Raw genomic sequence first — 18,703 nt, forward strand, 5'->3', positions numbered from 1 at the left:
TATGCCTGGGACTGTTTGCTGGGAAGCTCCATTTACAGTCAGTTTGGTCTATCAAAGTTGTCGTTTTCGCTGTTCAAATTTCACTTAAGTGCTCATTTGTTTAAATGATCTTAACATGTTAAATCATTTGCTTTAATTGGAAGATGTAGGCCAGGATAATTGTGCTGTAAGTAATTTGTTCTTTTATTCAGTTTTGTATAGTGATTTTTTTTTCTCTTGTTAGTTGCAATAAAACCAAATAATTAAGCTGGCCTTAACACTGACGAAAGAACATAAAGATCTAAAGAAAACAAAGCTCTTAGTTCACTTGGATGCCCTTTACCATCTATTTAGCACCTGGTTCTGGAGTCCCTCCTACACAGAGTCTATGCGCTGTGTGTTTATTTTCCTCTCCTTATGCAGACTTTGATGAGTGTTACAGTAGCTGATAGTGGTTGGCCAGCCCACACATATTTTCTGACACTGCAGCCTATGTGTCATAGTGAGAGTATGGTGTTGGCTTTGCCAGGTCCAACGACACAGAAATACTCGCAGCATCTTGTAGGCACAATGTAGCTGTCTGAATCAAAAGATGTGCTTAAAATGCCCACTTGTCCACTCATTCAGGGCTCATTAGAGTAAACTATTCTATTAGAGGTTGCATGAAAAAAGATAAATTACTATGCATTCGATACCAAGCATTCATACTTACTGTAAATAATCAACACTGTGTATGTTTACATAGTACTTTAGGTTTGAAGATTCTGCAGAGTTGCTACTTTTGCATTAGTTCATATGTTATTAACAAGTTTATCCATTACATGGAGGCAAACATATATCTGCATGTATGGATCTTTTTACACCATCATTTGGCCGTATCCCTCTATACAAGTAGAACAGTGATCCCAGTGGCACACTTTGTATCATATGTTGTCCTATTTCATATTTCATGTCACATTCACCAATTTTTTATATCTTGTTAAAGGTACAAGGGTTTGAACCTATCCTATCTGTCTTAGGTAAGAGACATACTAGGGCAAAGAGACAGGAAACAAGCACACAGAAATTTCTACCTACAGCAAATTTAGAATAAACCAAAATGTGCATCTTTGAAAATATGGGTGAAAACCAGATCAGCCAGGGAGAACATGGAAACCTTGCTGTGAGGTGACAGTACTAGCAGTGCTTCACTGTGCCTTCCTGCTGTGATACTATAAATTATAAATAAAAACAGAATGCAATGATCTGCAAATCCTTTCAAGACTAAGTTTAATTGAAAATGATTTATAGTCAAAATATCAAAGGTTCAAACAATGAAATGTTATAATTTTTTGGAAATGTATGCTTATTATGAATTAGGGACAGGGGCAACAAAAAGCTAAGAAAGGTTGGAAATCACCAAAGGCCAGATGCATAAATTTCTGAGCAGTTTCATAACTAAAACTGTGTGCACACTAAAGCAGAATTGTACATAAGCATCTTTTATGCCACATTTATACAGCTGATGATACCTATGCTTGTCTTTATACATCTCAGTCATTCTGAAATTTTGTACAAGTCTAATTTCTATTGCAGTTTCAGCCAAATTATGGTTATAAACACTCTTATTTACATATTACAAAATAAAACATAGCTTGCATAGTCTTTACACTAAAAGCAACAATAAAGAAAAAAAAAGTGTAATTTTGCTAAATGTGATGCTAAAACTGCCCTCAGTGAGGTAGGGGTAGGTTGCTCTAGGTATCTCACAAAATACTTCAGTCACCATTTATAGGTTGTAATATTCATGAAATAATAAACGCTGCTCATTGATAGATCTATTTTTTTTCTCTACCTAATTTTAACCTTTGTTGTAATATGCTATCCAATTCCGTGGTTCAAAGCAAAGTAATTGTAACAATATTTTATTCATTTACATTTAGTATCTTTTATTTATAAGATAATGGCAATTTAATTATAATGTTACATTTGCCAACATGTTTCCATGCACTGATAAACCGACACACACACACACACACACACACAAATGCCTGAGGCATTATAGTTGTGGTGCTGAATGCAAACATATTCTGACTGCTGAAGAAAACATAATAATTCTAACAAACTCCAGAAATGTGCAGTGTACAACATAACTACTGGTTCATTTTTATGGGAAAATGAGAAGTGATACATTTGTAATAAAATGTGCAGTTTTTGTAAGAACATTTTTGTTACAATACGATACGTGTCACCTGTTAGGACTGTCCTACCTGCATTTTGAAATGATTCCATGACTTTGGTATTTGTGTTACCATGGAGTATGGAGATATCTGTAACTCTCAGAAACTCTGCTTTTGGCACTGACTGTAAACGTACATAATTCTTTATGAATGTTAGTAAAAAAAATTTAAAAAAAAGAAAAGTTTTTAACATACATTAGCCTTCCCAATTTGGGTTCAAGCGTTACCTTAAAGATTTCCTAGCTGGAATGAGTCAAATGTTTGAAGCTCAACTTTATATATATATATATATATATATATATATATATATATATATATATATATATATATATATATATATATATGTGTGTGTGTATATATATATGTGTATATATATATGTGTGTGTATATATATATGTGTATATATATATATGTGTATATATATATATGTATATATATATATATATGTGTATATATATATATATGTGTATATATATATATGTATATATATATATGTGTATATATATATATGTATATATATATATGCTATCCCTTTATTCAGAAAGTCTTAACAGTTTGGATGTCTTGCCAGGGCATCTTGCAAACTTGAATGTCTGGCTGCTGCACTTTAGATTTTTTTCCAAGTACTTTTAAAGATGCACTTCAGAATTTTTTTTGCAGTGTGAGCTCAGTCAATTCAGTAAATAACAGTTTTATCTCGACTCTTATCCGTTGCTTGCTCTGTCGCTTGTTGCCTTTTCTTTTCTGTCTTTGTCTAATGATGCTATTCTTCATGTCTTTGCTAAAGCAGCCATTTGCAAACATGTGGCATACATCATAAATACCATAATGAATGAATGGATATTCAAGTAGACCTGAATTTGAGTAAATGTATTTTATTAAAACTAATAATAAAAACAGAAAAAAAGAGAACGTCATCGCAGTCGTTATGAACGCCTTTTATATGCATCTGGTTCTTGTTTAAACATAACAAATTAGGTTAATGAACAGTGAAAGGTGAAATGGAGCATCAGCAACTATGCTTGTTGGGAATTTGTCAGCATAAAAAGTGGCAAAACAAAGTAAAAACATGGGAGACTTAGAATAAACGATACAATTAAAAGATGCGGATAATCGAGATAAATATCTTTGCTTTGGGAACAAAGTGTGAAAGTCTCATAATACATTATTTTGTAGTGAAAACCACCGCATGTGTCGAGGACAGTTAGCAATTTTAAAACTGTTCCATCTTCAAAAAATAAACAAATGCTACAAAACATGCAGCCATATTTTCTGCTATTTGGTAATTAATTATCTTATTTATTATGGTTAGTTTTATGACACATGCTGTTAGTCAGAGAAAGTAGGCAAAATAACAGCTGGCCCAGGGAATCCTTTCCCTCCACGCTCATTAGGGACGAAGTCAGGGTTGGTAATTGTTAATCATTTTTTTTTACTCTTTTGGCCACAAACACCACAGTGCTGGGTTTCCAAGCAGAATATCAATGTGGTCCGTGTTTCTATGTAATGAAGTCGCTGTTATTGTTGGCAGCCACTGATGCCAACAATAACATAGTTGCCGTGTTGTTGGAAGGTTGTTAAAGGTTGTTTAATTTTTACACTTTTGCACCTTAGTTGTCCTGGAAAGGTTTACGTGTTCACTCAGCAAAGTATTTCTGTGGTTATAAAGTCCTATTAAGTATTATAATCTGAGGCATAAGTAGTTTAGAGAGTTTAAGTTGAAGCGCCTTGATACTTCTACAATGTGCTATGTGTTTGTTTAGTAAATAGTATAGAAGTAAACATAGCTATATTGGATTTGAGTCACTGACATCGATTTCCTTATTTTTTTATTGTACCATCTGGGAATAACTGCCATTGTGTGACTCACCATGGGCTGGCCACAGGAATTAACACAATGAAATGGAGACATGAAAGGTCAGCCTGTCATGTTCTCTACAGCAGCACAGCACTCAGAGGAGCTCCCTGTAGATGGTTACTGCTTGACAGACCAATCAATGGCCAAGCTTGTGATTGCCATGTGAAAGTCCTAGTGCGGCAGAATAGCTGGTTTCATGTACAGTCGCGAGGCATTCAAGCAGGCCAAATACTGAGCCTTGTGTGTTATCTTATGCACTTTGAGTTGTCACTTATGAATTGTTAGGTTCCTGCTTTGACTAGCTGGAGTCCTGCAGAGAACACAGAGTGCTCTGCAGGTGATAACATGTTTACTCGGCTGCATTCAATTTTTGTAGTTTATTCAGTGCGGCTTCACAGATAGCTGTTCTGACACTCTTGTCACTCTTAGGAAGGAATGATACCTACCAGATGTCGGATCAGAAAAAAAGGGTAATACAATTTAAGACAATGTTAGACCTTTAAGTCAGATTCTGCGACGTGTTGGCAAAGCTTTTATGAATTTTTTGATTTGCAAATGTATTAGTATATTTTACATGAGATGTTAAGCAGTCCCTTGCTGTTTTTTGCTAAAGTTGTATTTTTTTTCCAATTAGCTGTTGATTTTCAGTGGAAAATGAATAACATCCTGGTCATTTCTATTAAAATTTCAATTCAGCTTTATTAGCACAGCACCTCTTCACAATAACCTTGTCTCAGGGAACTTTACAAACACATCAGTTCAAGCCAATTCATAAATAGCCTAGCTAATAGAAACCAACTGATTGCATTGAATCTTGATTTCAATCCAATCCCCCATGAGCATGCATGAGGCGACAGTGGGAAGGAAAACTCCCTTTTAACAGGAAGACAAAACTTCCAGCAGAACCCAGCTCAGGGAGGGCAGCCATCTGCCTCGACTGATTGGGGTGGACAGGACAGGAAAGAGAGATCAACATGTAAAGACACGTGAAAAACAGATCTATACATGTAAAACCAGTCAAAATAAAATCCATGCTAGACCACAATGATTTTAATATAAAATGTGTTTCGTTGTGGGACTTATCTTTACTAAAATTAGTGTGTTTTACCCCTAAAAATCCATCTTTCTCACCAGCAGAGCAAGTTAACAGAGTATCGTATTATTTTAATTATTGAACCTTTAAAATAAACACACACAGCCTGGTAAAAAAATATCATCCTTTCTGATCAGTTGTTTGCTCACTTAACTTTTGTTACATCATGGTTTCCTGTGGGATTATTTTGACGACTGCTATTGATTCATTTCTGTGTTGCATGAATTTTTCACCAGTACCCTGCATTAATGATGAAAAAGTCAGCACATCTCAAACATTCTCGGCAGAGTTAAGGTCAGGCCTCTCTTCTGACCAATCCATGTGTACATTTTTTTTTTCTGGATTATCTTAAAGCACTCATTCACATTGTGAATTTGTGCATCGGGAAAAATGTTGACTTTTACTGGTCATATAATCTCAACCTGACTAAATGTAGCAGACTCAGATTATACTGCTGCCCTGCAGGACTTGTATAGTGGGTTCTAGGCATGATGTGCTGCAGCGCTTCATCTGCTGCTCTTCTTAAACTGATGCACCCACCACTCTGGAACAGGGTCAATCTGAACTCATCAGACCACATAACCTTTTTTCCACTACTCCAGAGTCCAATATGCTCCCTTGCAAATTTTCTATTAGCCCCACTGATAAGCGGTTTTTCTTGAGGCTACACAGCTGTTAAATCCCAATACCTTTACTCTTGTTTGAATTGTTCATGTGCAAAGTCTCTAACTTTCTTAATTAAAGATAGCTGTGAGCACCAAAATTGTTGTTGATTTTCTTTGATTTGATTTCACCAGTCATTTAAAAGAACCACTGTTCATGATATTCTCTCAACCAAATTTCTTTTTCAATACTGTTATTTGTCTGTTTTTACCCAATTTTAGCAGTTTCACCAATCTCTTTTAAAATACGAACAGTAGTAACATGGTTACTACAACCAAAGGATTTGTTTTCCAACATCTTTCAGGAATGAAAAGACACTAATGGTATGATTTAGGGCTAAATAACTGGCTCCCACCTTAAACATATTAATTGCCGCAGTGCTTTTCCAATAGAATGCTTTTTTTTTGCCCAGGCAGTGTATTAGTCATATATTGACACGATTAATTAAATGAAATCATTGTCTTAATTCTTAAATTCTACTCAAACTACATGTGCACAACTAACAGAATATGTTCCATAACAAAATTAACCCATGTTTTAAGGTACAATTAATTGCAAAATACAGCTTGGAAGGTCATCTTTCACAGATTTTGAAATCAATTTGTCAAAATATTTCTGTCATTCAGCCACAGTCCTAATACGTAATGCAGTTTAATTAATTCTAATGTCATTGCTTTTGATTGCTGTGTGTGCACAAACTTTTATTTAAACAAAATGCTTTGCAATTAGTTAAAATAAGAAGGCTGAACCGAGGTTGAAAACCAACCCTATTATCCTCCTTAGTTGGCTCGTCACAGTTCAGGAGACTTTGTTATAATTAATTCTGTAGGCCACTTCCCATGAGTCCTCAGGGTAGAAGTCATCCCTTCCTCAGCTTCCTCTGCTGGTTGTGTTAATCAGGTTGACTCCATAACCGCTGTTGTTTCAGCTGTGGTCTGCTTATAAATTTCATTCAAGAAACTTGCCTTTTCCATTATATAGCTTAAAAATTTAAAGCAGGACGGCTGTGTTTCAAGACTGTTCAAATAGACTGCTGACATGTCTGACATCACAGAAACTGCGCATCAGTAGATTTCTGTAGAAGCACAGAAACTGAGACTTTCTTTTTTATCACATAGAATAGCTCTATGTAACCTCTGCAGAGCTGTGTTTACACAGTGAGGAGTCTGAGCCAAACTGAGCTATATCAGAGAAATGTTATGAGCTCTATGCAATTCGAGAGTATTTGAATCACTGCTGTCTCATATTGTATTTCAGTGTCACGTGTTTGTAATTCTGGCAAGCGTTCATTTGGACAAACATCTTAATTACCAATGTGTTCGAATGGTGATTTATGGGAGCTCTCCCAAAATATATTAGTCTCTGACATTTTGCAGCTTTTTTTTTTTTTTTATACTTTGCATCATGGTCTTTCTTTTGAATGTTCTCCAAATAAGTTATGATGCACTTCTCACTTATTCATTCAGATGTGCAGTAATTATTCATTCTAATCACCCCAAAACAGAGCGGAGAGTTATGTCAAATGTTCTATGTGCACTGAAGATAAACTACACTTAGATCATATTATCTATAATCAGTTAATATATCTGCTGAAAGTGACTGCATTGAGATATCTATTTTTATCTAAAATGCTTTTCTTTTTAGTCAGGTTTGCTCTGAAGCTGCTGTTAATCAATATATATAAATATCACTCAACACCACTGACTGTTCTCATTATGACAAACAAGCCATGTCAAAATAGATCACATTTGGAGCTTGCATATTTAATAATAAATGTTTGTTGTAGTTAATCTCTATATAGTCCTAAATAATGCTGGAAAAACGGCTTGGCCTACATCATGCTGGATGTGGAAGAAAAAGTCAAATCCTCTTATAATAACCATAAAAGTGTATATGAAGGTAAGCTAATTTTATCTGCTCCCCAGAGGAACTGTTACAGTCAAAACACTCATCGGTGCGTGATAAGAACTGGAAATGAACAATAATTAATTTTGATTATAAAGTGAGTCTTTTTTTAAACACACAACATGTGACAAGTTAGACAGTTTTTTGCTGAACATGTTCATGGAGGATTGTAATTTTTTTTTACTGTCCAAACCAATATAAAGCGAGTTTTAATACCTGCTGTTTGCAGCTAAAAATACTATTGTCTCAATCATCTAAGCATGTTTTAGAATAAGATTTTAAGTGCTGTGCAACCTTGAAAATGAGGCATGTTGTTTTTTTGTTTTTTTTTCTGATGTGTGAGCTCTTAATAGAACTAGTTTGATGTGACTTGGTCTTGTATCATGGAGAATAATGTCTTTTTTTTTTAATGCTGTTGCAATCTGTGATTTCACCTGCATTGCTCAGAACTAATGAGCACTTCAAGTCCATTACACTTTTGTCTGTGCCATTATGATAATTGGCTGTAATGTGCCTGGTTCATAGGGGTTGAGATGTGACCTCGCTCCCGTCAGCTGTGTGAGAACATATTTAGGGGTAAAAAATGTTGCAACTGCAGCTGATTTACAAGTCTTCTGTTCATTGTCTCTGTATTTCTCAAGTGATAGAATACCTAAGTCATATTCTCAATTCTCAGAATCAATGGTTTCCATTCTCCTACAGGGATTTCTAACGCTGAGATGTTTTGTAATTTTTCACAGACAGATCAGCTCATCATTTTAGTGTTTTGCTATTGGCTAGTTCACCCTTCTCTTTACCACTTACGCAAGTTGCTTAACAGTCCATAATGAAGTACTAATCAATGCATGTGTTAAGATGTATTAAGCCAGAATCAAATGATAGATGTGTAATGAGTATTGCTTGATTTTTGGCATTTCTTAATTACTTTACTCTCATATGAGTCTTTTACAGTGATGCATCTGGCAGGCTATAGGCAACCATGAATCTGCTATATACTACACAGAATAGCACATTAATGTAAAAGGACCTGACCAACACAGAACTAATGGGAGAGTTAATGTTGGACATGAATGTACACAATGCTTAGTCAAACAACAAAACAAGTGATATCTACACAGCTGCAGACCAAGCACATGAAAATAAGAATCAGAAGAGTCTTGGCTCAACGAAATTACTTCCAGTACAACCTGTTCCCCATGGCAACATGATTCCATCTACAGGAAACTATTTTGGAGATGCAAAAAAAGCGAAAATTACAGGAAAGCACCTGAAATGCTTTGGCACTGTGGCATTGTGATACCAGTTTAATAGAGATTGGTTTTTTTAACATAAAATGTGGCTCATTGTTCATTGATACAACTCCAAAAAAAGGTTTTTATTTTTGTATTTTGTGCATTAACTCATGTATGATAAAGTTGTAGTTGTTTATATCTAAAGGGCTAAATGATTTGTAGAATAGTGGTTTCATTAAAATCAAACCAAACTAAGAAATATTGTGTCTATTACATACTATAGTCATATTTTATGTGTTTTCAGCAGCCAGTGTAGCTTCTCCTGCAAGGTGGGAAGATAAGAGTGAGGTATTAAAAAAAAACCAAAATGTAATCAGATGTAGTTTAATGCTCCTTAAATGTTTTAAATTGAACACATTTATCCATTAAATGCAAAAATGGATTTTTGCGCTTCTTGTATCCAATATTATTATGGAACGAGAGTTGGCAGTAATTTATACGAGCTTTGGAGCATAAATTGAATTCTGGCTTTTGAATGCTAAACCATCATTACTGGCAGTAGATGATTAGAAACATTATCAGATCATCATTCCATTTTTGATAAGTCAAATAGGTCAAGTGTGACCCAAAAAGGAGAATGCAAGAGTATGTGTCCAACATATAGGCAAATACTCCAATGTATACATGGAATTCCACAGCAATATATGCCATTCATGTTAAGGTGCAGAAGGGGAATTACATTTTAAAATGGCAACCTATTTTGACACAACTGTACTTGAATGTGTAAAAAAATAAAAATCTCTGTTAATACAAGCCAAAGTTCATTTGATAAAAATTAATGTTTTTGTTTTTTTTCATTAATTTACCCAGAATTCTTCCTGGAGCTGCTGGAGAACACAGAGAGATCCCTGAATGAGATGTTTGTGAGGACTTACGGCAAGCCTTACATGCAGAACGCTGAGGTCTTTGAGAACCTGTTTGCTGAGCTGAAGCGCTATTACACAGGAGGAAATGTTAACCTGGAGGAAATGCTTAATGACTTTTGGTCGCGGCTGCTGGAGCGTATGTTCACGCTCCTCAACTCCCACTATGTCATCACCGAGGACTATCTGGAGTGTATCAGTAAGTACACCGACCAGCTCAAGCCCTTTGGAGACGTGCCCAGGAAGCTGAAGGCTCAGGTTACCCGCGCATTCATCGCCGCACGCACATTTGTCCAAGGGCTCTCTGTTGGCCGGGAAGTGGCCCTGAGAGTGTATAAGGTAAAAGCAAAAAAAAAAAAAAAAAAAAAAAAAAAAAGCAATTTTACAAGATTTTCGTACAACAGTTTTTTTTTCCTTAAACAAAAGCTGCTTGTTCTTGTCATTTAACAAACCTGACATACAGAATACACACACAATGATGACAAAATGAAATAAATAATATTTACTTTATTTGATTTCACATGTGGATTCTGGTGGTGATATTCTAAATTTAACCCCAGATGATTAAAAACTGCATCCTGGACAAATTCTAACAAGCTTCAAGTCTTCAGATTTTATGTTTCTGCTGTTGCTCATTCCTTCCTAGTTTCTCCCCGGCTGATTCTGACTAACGCGGGTTCTCTTGATGCCTGTCTTAACAAAATGTGATGCTTGAGGCGAATCATTCAGTTGTCACGAAAACAGTATTGAAGAGTATGTGGATTGCTCAAGAGGGATGCCAAAACAATAAAAGAGGAGAGAAAAAGACATTTCTGCTAACACCATGTATTGCTCTCTTGACTAATATTTGCTCACCCAGGACACAAGAGCCATTAATCCTGCTTTTGCTGTAGTTTTCTGCTTGACACAAAGCAATGTTAATGCAGCTTTTTCTAACACACAGCCCTGGGTGTGTGTGTGTGTGAAGCTCTGATCGTCTACAAAGGTATATTAAAAGGAAAGCAAAAGGCTGAAATTTGAATCTAGTCTCACCAAACAACAACAAAGCTACTTCTGTGTGCTTTCTTAGCAGTTGAGAGCAGAACTGATTCAGTGCTCTGCAAAATACAGTGTTGTTGGTTTTTTTTTTCTTTCTTTTCTGTAATCAGTTTGATTCAATTATCATCCCCATGATAAATATTTATAGACCTCTGCACAGTATAACCACAAGCCAATAAAAATATATTAATCCTAAATTATCAGAGAGAAAAGGGAGACGCAGAAGACGCTGCTGTTCTCTTCTAAATCCAGCTTTCGTTTTCTGTTCTGTCCTCTCTGCAGTGCACTCTGTGAACTTTAAAGATGTTTTCTTCACCTCCCCTTCCCCCCTTTCCCCCTCCCTTTTGATAGTGGTTAGGCTCATTTAGAAGCAGTCACAGAGGATGTGTTGTTAGTACGTGTTTAGTGGATCATACCCCGTGTTTTGCACAAGCCAACTTGTCCCAGCCTCACCTCTTGACATTTCAGTGGGACCTGAGATCCAGGTCATGTGTCTGGGACTGCAGTCCTTTGATCCGCAGGGTATAAACTCATCATGACAGTTTGAGTGTAAGCATAATGAAAAGAGACACTCTGCTAGTGGTGTCTATTTCACTGCCCCTCTGCAAAGTAGCAGACATGCTTATTGCTGTTGGGATATACAGTATATTAAGTTCAAGTAAATAATGTTTTTTGTTTTTTGTTTTTTTTTTTGCAAATAAAGTGATATATCACAACCCAACAGTGCTTTGAAGAAACTCAGAAATAGCTCAAGCACGTGCAAATCATTACTGAATTACTACTTGTTAGTTTATTAAAGATAGATCCCATTTAATGATGTAATAACTTAAAATATTTTAATCCCTAATGGAGAAACCCATTAGGAATACATATGTTATTTGAATTCATTCACTGCCATAATAAGTAGACAATATAAAACCATCAGCCTTATCTTTTCACAATGCTTTCCTTAAGTTGTTAAAATAAAAAATACTCAAGAACTTCTCATTAATTTTACAAGTTTGCTTGTAGACAGCAAAGTTGTTTGCATCTTTTCTTTTAGACTGATGAAAGCCAATATCCTCAAAAAACTGAAATGACATACCAGCTGTTCCTGAATTGCATAAGAAAAGGCCTCTTATGCCCATAATGGGGCATGACGCTGAAGGGCTATGTGCAGACTCAGACAGAGGTGAGGAGAAGGTGGGAAAAAAAGGTCTAATTAACCAGGGGGCAGGACATGTCTTCATATTTTGTAAGACAGCAAATCATTATAATATAAACTCACTGTTGTAGAAAATCTTAAGTATTGAAAGATGTGTAGAGATGAGTTGTGTGTCACCAGATGTTCAATGCTTGAGGCAGGACATGCCCACAGAGATTTTGTGTAAGATAAAGGAGTCATGTGTTCTTCCTGTGAAGTTAGAGACCACATTCAGTTTATGACTCTGTTGCGAATGAGTTGGACATTTATGGAGTGATATTCTTGTTGTCAAAGTATGGGAACGGATCTGGCACGAGGGCTTTGGTGCACACACAGAACACCAGCAACTGAATCAAATCCCTTCTTGACTTAAGCTGTATATGCAAACTTTATGAAATGTGTGGCCATCTGATTTATTTCGAGAGAGCACAGCTGAAGAACAGCTATGAAATGTCAATCTCCACTCTGTCCAAGGTCAAATGTCCAATGTCCAAGGTCAAGAGAACATGCACATGTAGTGGAACAGCAGTGCTGGCTCCAAACTACTACAGAGATCGATCCATAAGAACAGCTCTTGGAGGCCTAAAGCATCCAAATTGGTACTTGTCTGTCTCTGCAAATAAATCTACATGGTCTTTAAAGATCGGTTCCCTCTGTAGGGCATAATCTGTAAAATCCTGCTGCAGCAGTTAATATGTAATTTTGTGAGCAAACCTTGGATAAAGACAGGTCACATCTGGCACAAAAAAAAAGGCGGAACCACAAACTGATCGTACTGTTTCCAATTAACTCATTGTAATTTATTTATTTCAAAATAACATGCTTTTTAAAATAACCAAAAGATTAAACTTGACAGAAATATTACTGCCATTTTAATTTAAAAAAAAATGAAAATATGCACAACATAAACAACACATATGCTTACATGGCTCAAACATGTCAGCATCTAAATTATTTAAATGTGCATAGGAGCACTACTGAGATATAAGTTTTTCTCAACCAACACGAATGTTGGATAAGAAAAAAAATGGGGGAATACTACAATCTTCATAAACTCTGCAAAAAGACAATCTTGCTCTTAAGAGCCGATGGATAAAATCCAGTCCTCTCTATTACTTCTTTATTTCTTTGAGTCAGTGTGATGACTCAAAGTGGATGTCAATTTGTTAAGTGTTATATTTTAAAATAATAGGTATAAGTCTTAAGTTGAAGTAATCTAACTCTGCAATTGATAAAAATATGTTTTTAGAGAAATTTTGAGAGAAAAGGAATTTAAATTTGGGCAGTTTTGTTACTTGTACTACAGCTACACCATATATTTTAAAATTATTATAACTGTTTAACTGCTATTTTCAATCTGCAGTACATTTTATTTGATTTAGGAGCACCATTCCTTGTTTTTGTGTACATAACTTACTTAAGTCACCTTTTACAACCAGAAATGTTGGGCTTCTGGTCCAGAATTGTGTTTCTGCTCTCAGATTTATTTTTGCTCGTGGAAATGTCCCACTCTCCAGTTTGACTCCTGTTCATGCCCTCAGACTTACAAAACTTTTACTGGGGAGTTTTTGCTTCTGAAACATCGATTGTGGTGAAACAATGGTTTCTAAACAGCAAAGTGCCAGATACAATGCCGTCATCAGTACTTGTTTGTTTGTGAACCCTTTATTACTTCGCAGAGACACCTTCAGATGATTCATGGTTAGATGAGAAGATAACAGACTGTAGATTAGGCAAACAATCTTATTTTACTCCAGTTTAGTTTAATTTGTAAATCATCATCCTGAACAGTTAAACCCAGTTGTTATTATAATCCCATTTAATTCAGTTTATGGAGTCGTCACTTCTATTGTCTGCATGTCAATGTTTATGCATCTTCAGAAAACAGATTAGCTCCAATGTAGCTGTTGACGTCAATTTAACACCAGTCACCTTAAGGTACTTTAAAGATATAGTGTGATCCAGTTCAATCAAGTTCACTAAGCTTAATCAACATTAGTCCAAATAATCATGCCCTATTATTAAAAGTTGCATTAGCAAAAATATTACTTTGAATTATTTTCTCAACAGAGCACACATCAACTTAAAGAAGAAAGGAAAGAGAAGAAAAAAAACCCCATATTTTTGGTTTTTAGCAGGAATGTGAAACAAAATGAATTTAGGAACAAAGTGGTCTAAAATCATGTTACTTGTCATGTCTTGCCTTGTGGTGGTAGAAATTGGAATTTAAGCCAAAATTTTATATTTCACCTGTTTTTTAGAGTTTCTTTATCATAATAAATCTTCATCTTTCACCAAAACAGGGAACTAAACCTAAATGAAATGAATAAAAAAAGAATTGCTAAAATAAATAAATAAAAAGCAAACACAGGGAGCCCTAGTATCAAGTTAAAATATGTCTGGATTTCTGTTTAGTATTTCTCAAAGCTTTTGTTATACTTTTTATTTAAAAAAACAAACAAAAAAAAACAAAACAAAACCTTTTTTTTTTTCTTTATTATTCTTACAATTGAGCTGAAGAAGAAAGTGGAACATATTAAACATGAACATATTTCAACACCAAAATGCCAAAGTGAAATGCTGCAATTATTTTGTCTCATGAGCTTGATTGCAGTTTCAGATAAGTCACCAGCCTACATAAACTCTGTCAAAAGTTGCAAAAATCTTAAGCAGAGGTAGAGGACAGCTTAGTGTATGTGATGTCCACAACCCTCAGGGAGAGATGTTATGCCATCTTTTCACAAACAGCAAAGTGTAAAAGGCTCTTTGTAACAGTCACCATACTCATTTAGCTTTGACTTTTGTCCAAATCACATTGCAAGAGGTACATTCATACCAAGCACAACCAACCAATTGTCAGAATGTGCTAACGCATCACTTCAAAAGAAACATCAAAGACAGCTAAGAAAATTATGTTTTTGTTTATTAAACTTGTTCATCTTATGGGTATGACAGCTTTACAGACGTTCACTCTAAAAGATAATGAATAAAATACTTCATTAAGTTCTTGTTGTTGCCTTATGTAGAAAAAACAAGGTCCACCTACTGTAACCCAAGAGCTTTCATTCTGAGCATCCCAGGAGGAAAAGAAAGTGAAAGAGCTTAAGAGCTGAGTCTAACAAAAGTAAGAAAGTTGAGTGGTGTTCTTCCCCAGTTTTTCTAGACTCAAGCTTGTATTTTGGTATTTTGTTGCTATCTGGTCTACACCAGAGCTACCCACTTCTGTCTTACAAGGGCTGCAGTCCTGCTTCAACCCATCTGGCTAATAATGTTGGTGCCACTAATAAATACAGATAATAATTTGACTATACTTACATGTCAAACTAAGGTGTCTCTTTAAATCAGCAAAACAAGTGTCTTCAAACTTGCAACCAATCTGTTGCCTGTTTAAAAGGCGACAAGTTGTCACTGTGCTGTTTGCTGACATGGTGTGTAAAACACTGAACATGGATCCAGAAAGCAAAAGAAAAGTTGTGCTCTCAGGGGTGGGGCACTTTTCAAGAGCTTGTCTGTCTTGGGCACCAGGATATGAACTAGCCTGTGTTGGGTAGCCCTACCAGGGGGGTCTGTTCTTCCTGGGCATTGGGGGGGAGGTTTCTGCCTTGGGGGCGTTGGATTACTCTTAAGCCTGTTACATACTCCACGAGACGCAAGAATTGAGTTCTTGTTCTCGAGGCTGCAAGAACAAGAAAAAACGTCTTGTTCGGCAGGTCCATGCATACTACACGAGAAGCACGTCTGCAGTGGGGAGGGATCACTGCGGGGGGCGATGTCTGCTTTATGTGCAATGAACCCGGTTGTTACCTCCGCCGAGGAGGTTGTTTTCCCCGGCGTCTTTTTGCCTAGATAACTTAAAAGGTTACGGAGGGATTTTATAAATATTTCAAGAGTTGTTGCAAATGTAAAAATGAAGAACTGATTAAATTTTGGTGGTGATCCGGATCATCGTTTGGATCCAGGAATGTTTTAAAAGGATTCTTAAACATTGTGCTTGGTGGAGGTTTCCGCTCTCCGAGTTTCTAGTTTCATATTTAACGAGCAGCTTCGTCCGCGGCAGGGCGGGTTGTGCACGCGGCTGGGTCCGAGTGTTTTATTGCCACATGTAAAAATTTTCGTACTTTCTCACCACCTCGATAAGCTGTTCTGTTTTATCAAAACAATCCGTTTTGCCGGCAACAGTAAACACACGGAAGCAGCAATTCCGCTTCATGCTTTCTCTGTGTTAACGAAGCCCACCTCCAATGTCCGACCAATCACACGATACTTCTCGCAGCCCCGCAAGAAAAAAGTTCTGCCAGCCCGGTGTGTCAAGAACTGTCCTCAAACACGTCTGCAAGAACAAAATGACGTCATTTTCTTCTCGGAGCCTCGAGAACAAGAAAAAAGTTCTCGCTTCTCGTGTAGTATGTAACAGGCTTTACTTTCCCCTTTTTTTTCCCCGATCTTCTCGGCAGCTCCAGCATTAAGATGTAAATTCAACTGTAGTCAATTTTTCTAAAACAATAAAAAAAAAAAAGAATAGTACTTCAATTGTCAAAAGGGGTCTTATATCCATTAAGCTCCTCTTGACAAAGCAAATTTGCTCGGCATAACACAGCAGCCTGGCGACCATTAAAGAAGTTTTGACAAGTAAAATAAAAAAATCCAGTTAAATATCACTCATATCAGCTGCATAGATCCCACTGCTTAGACATGAAAATTCTTCCAACTTGTTTCCTCTTTAGAAAAGCATAAAAGAATCTTTGAAGTTTACATTTGTTTGGATGTTGTTGACATGTTTATCAGCCTGTCTTAGAAAACCATTTTGAGTTCTGTGAGCTGTCAAATAGAAAGTTTTTGCTTCTTAAAAAAGTTTAATTATATTCATAATTGCATCAACTGCAAATGTGCTAAAATATGGTGAGTCATCAGTAACCCTCCTTTTATGCTATTAAAGCTGCTATAAGCCTTTCATAGCCAACAGAAGTTGTTTCAGCCATTTTTTAGTGGCTTTTTATGCAAATTAAAATAATAAACAGGAGGTGTGGGGGATCAAATCGAAAAAATAAAAAAATAAAAAATTCAAATAAGTAAAAATCTATTATAACATTTTTTGTCATTTCTACTGTTTTATTGATCTTTTTACTTCTTCTTGGGCATTAATGCAGCAGAATTAAGGTCTGGCTACGATGTTGTTTTTTCCCAAATATAAATTAAGAATAATGACTGGCAAAAAGTTTTGTACATGTCGCAATTTACATAGAATCGGCCCTAATAATTTCTCATGTCTTTCCAGCTTATAGACAAAGTTACTTGGGAAATTAGCACGTTTTGTTACCTAAGTGTAATGATAATGAATAAAAAATCTCTTTGAATCGAGAATCGATTCCACATCAAAGCATAACCCCAAAAATTGGAGTCCAGTTGAATCGTGAGTTGTTTCACATCCCTAGAAAACAGTCACCTCCCTGAAAGTCTTTTGTTGTATCTGATGGGATTTTGATTTGCCTTACAACTTTATGAGCACCTATCTTAGAAAGATTTCTTGAGCCATTTTTACACATAAAACAGGGTCAAAACTTTCATGCCGTTGCTGTTCACACATGCACCTTACAGTGGAAAATTCTCCATTTCAGATATGTTTTTACAACACTGTAAAAGTGGAACAACACAGTGGCATGGCACCCTACTAAAGCACACAGGAAGTATTTTATGGAAATTGTTGTTTACTTTAAAGCATGCTGAGGATGGCCAATGAGGCACCCTACCTACGCACAATGTTTTCTCTTTTGTGCTGAAAAGAATAACACTTGGATTGTCTGCAATGTTGTGCATGGAGGTCACCAGAATGGAAAATGTGGCAGCTACTGTTACAGCATGCACACTTGTTTTCAAGATGTTCTGAAGAATTACCTGAGTGCTGAATTCCCACATGTTCTCTGACTGCGTAATCTCTTAAAAGTCTAGAAAAAGGGTGTCCAAGGTTGGTTTTCAAAGTTTTCCTGCTCCAACACACCTGACTCAAATGGATTCAGCAGCCTATGAAGTTCTGTTTCAGTATTTTGTTCAGCTATGTTCCCGTTTATTTCAGGTCAGGAAAACATTCAACTTGGCAATAAAATTAGATGTCTTCAGCATATATATATATATATATATATATATATATATATATATATATATATATATATATGTATATATATATATGTATATATATATGTATATATGTATATATATAATATTAACTGAACAACCAGTGATAGTCATTGTGTAAAACTATTATTTTAGGCAAGAAATACCTCTTTGTTAGCCCTTATTACAGTAATCCAAAGACAAATCGGACTGAGGATACTGTTTTGCATTCTTACTTTAGCCTTCTCCTGCTTTGTGGAAAGAAATTATTTTATTCTTTTGAAAGCTCAACTGCTTTTTATAGTAGCATATATTATTCTATTATTATTATTATTATTATTATTATTATTATTATTGTGTAATGTTATTGTTTCAATTTTGCATCAAATGGCTATTCCAACAGAGCAAGTTCCTCCTCTTCAAACGTTGCTTTGCCTCCTCTAATTTTATTTTATTTTTTTTATTTTACTGAAACAGTTTGGATTTATTATGTTGAGTTAGC

At 35.7% G+C, this 18,703-nt stretch overlaps 1 protein-coding gene across 2 annotated transcripts in view; it reads left to right on the top strand.

Moving 5' to 3' along the window:
* LOC306767005 (glypican-6-like) overlaps positions 1-18,703 on the top strand; it is an 86,977-nt gene that overhangs the window by 24,234 nt on the left and 44,040 nt on the right. For both annotated transcript variants that reach the window (XM_079254892.1, XM_079254893.1), the window contains exon 3: positions 9,820-10,211. In XM_079254892.1, the coding sequence (XP_079111018.1) occupies positions 9,820-10,211 (392 nt within the window). The remainder of the gene's footprint in view (positions 1-9,819; positions 10,212-18,703) is intronic.

The sequence above is a fragment of the Telmatherina bonti genome (assembly GCF_933228915.1).
Source record: "Telmatherina bonti genome assembly, chromosome: 15".
In the NCBI taxonomy this organism is placed as follows: Eukaryota; Metazoa; Chordata; class Actinopteri; order Atheriniformes; family Telmatherinidae; genus Telmatherina; species Telmatherina bonti.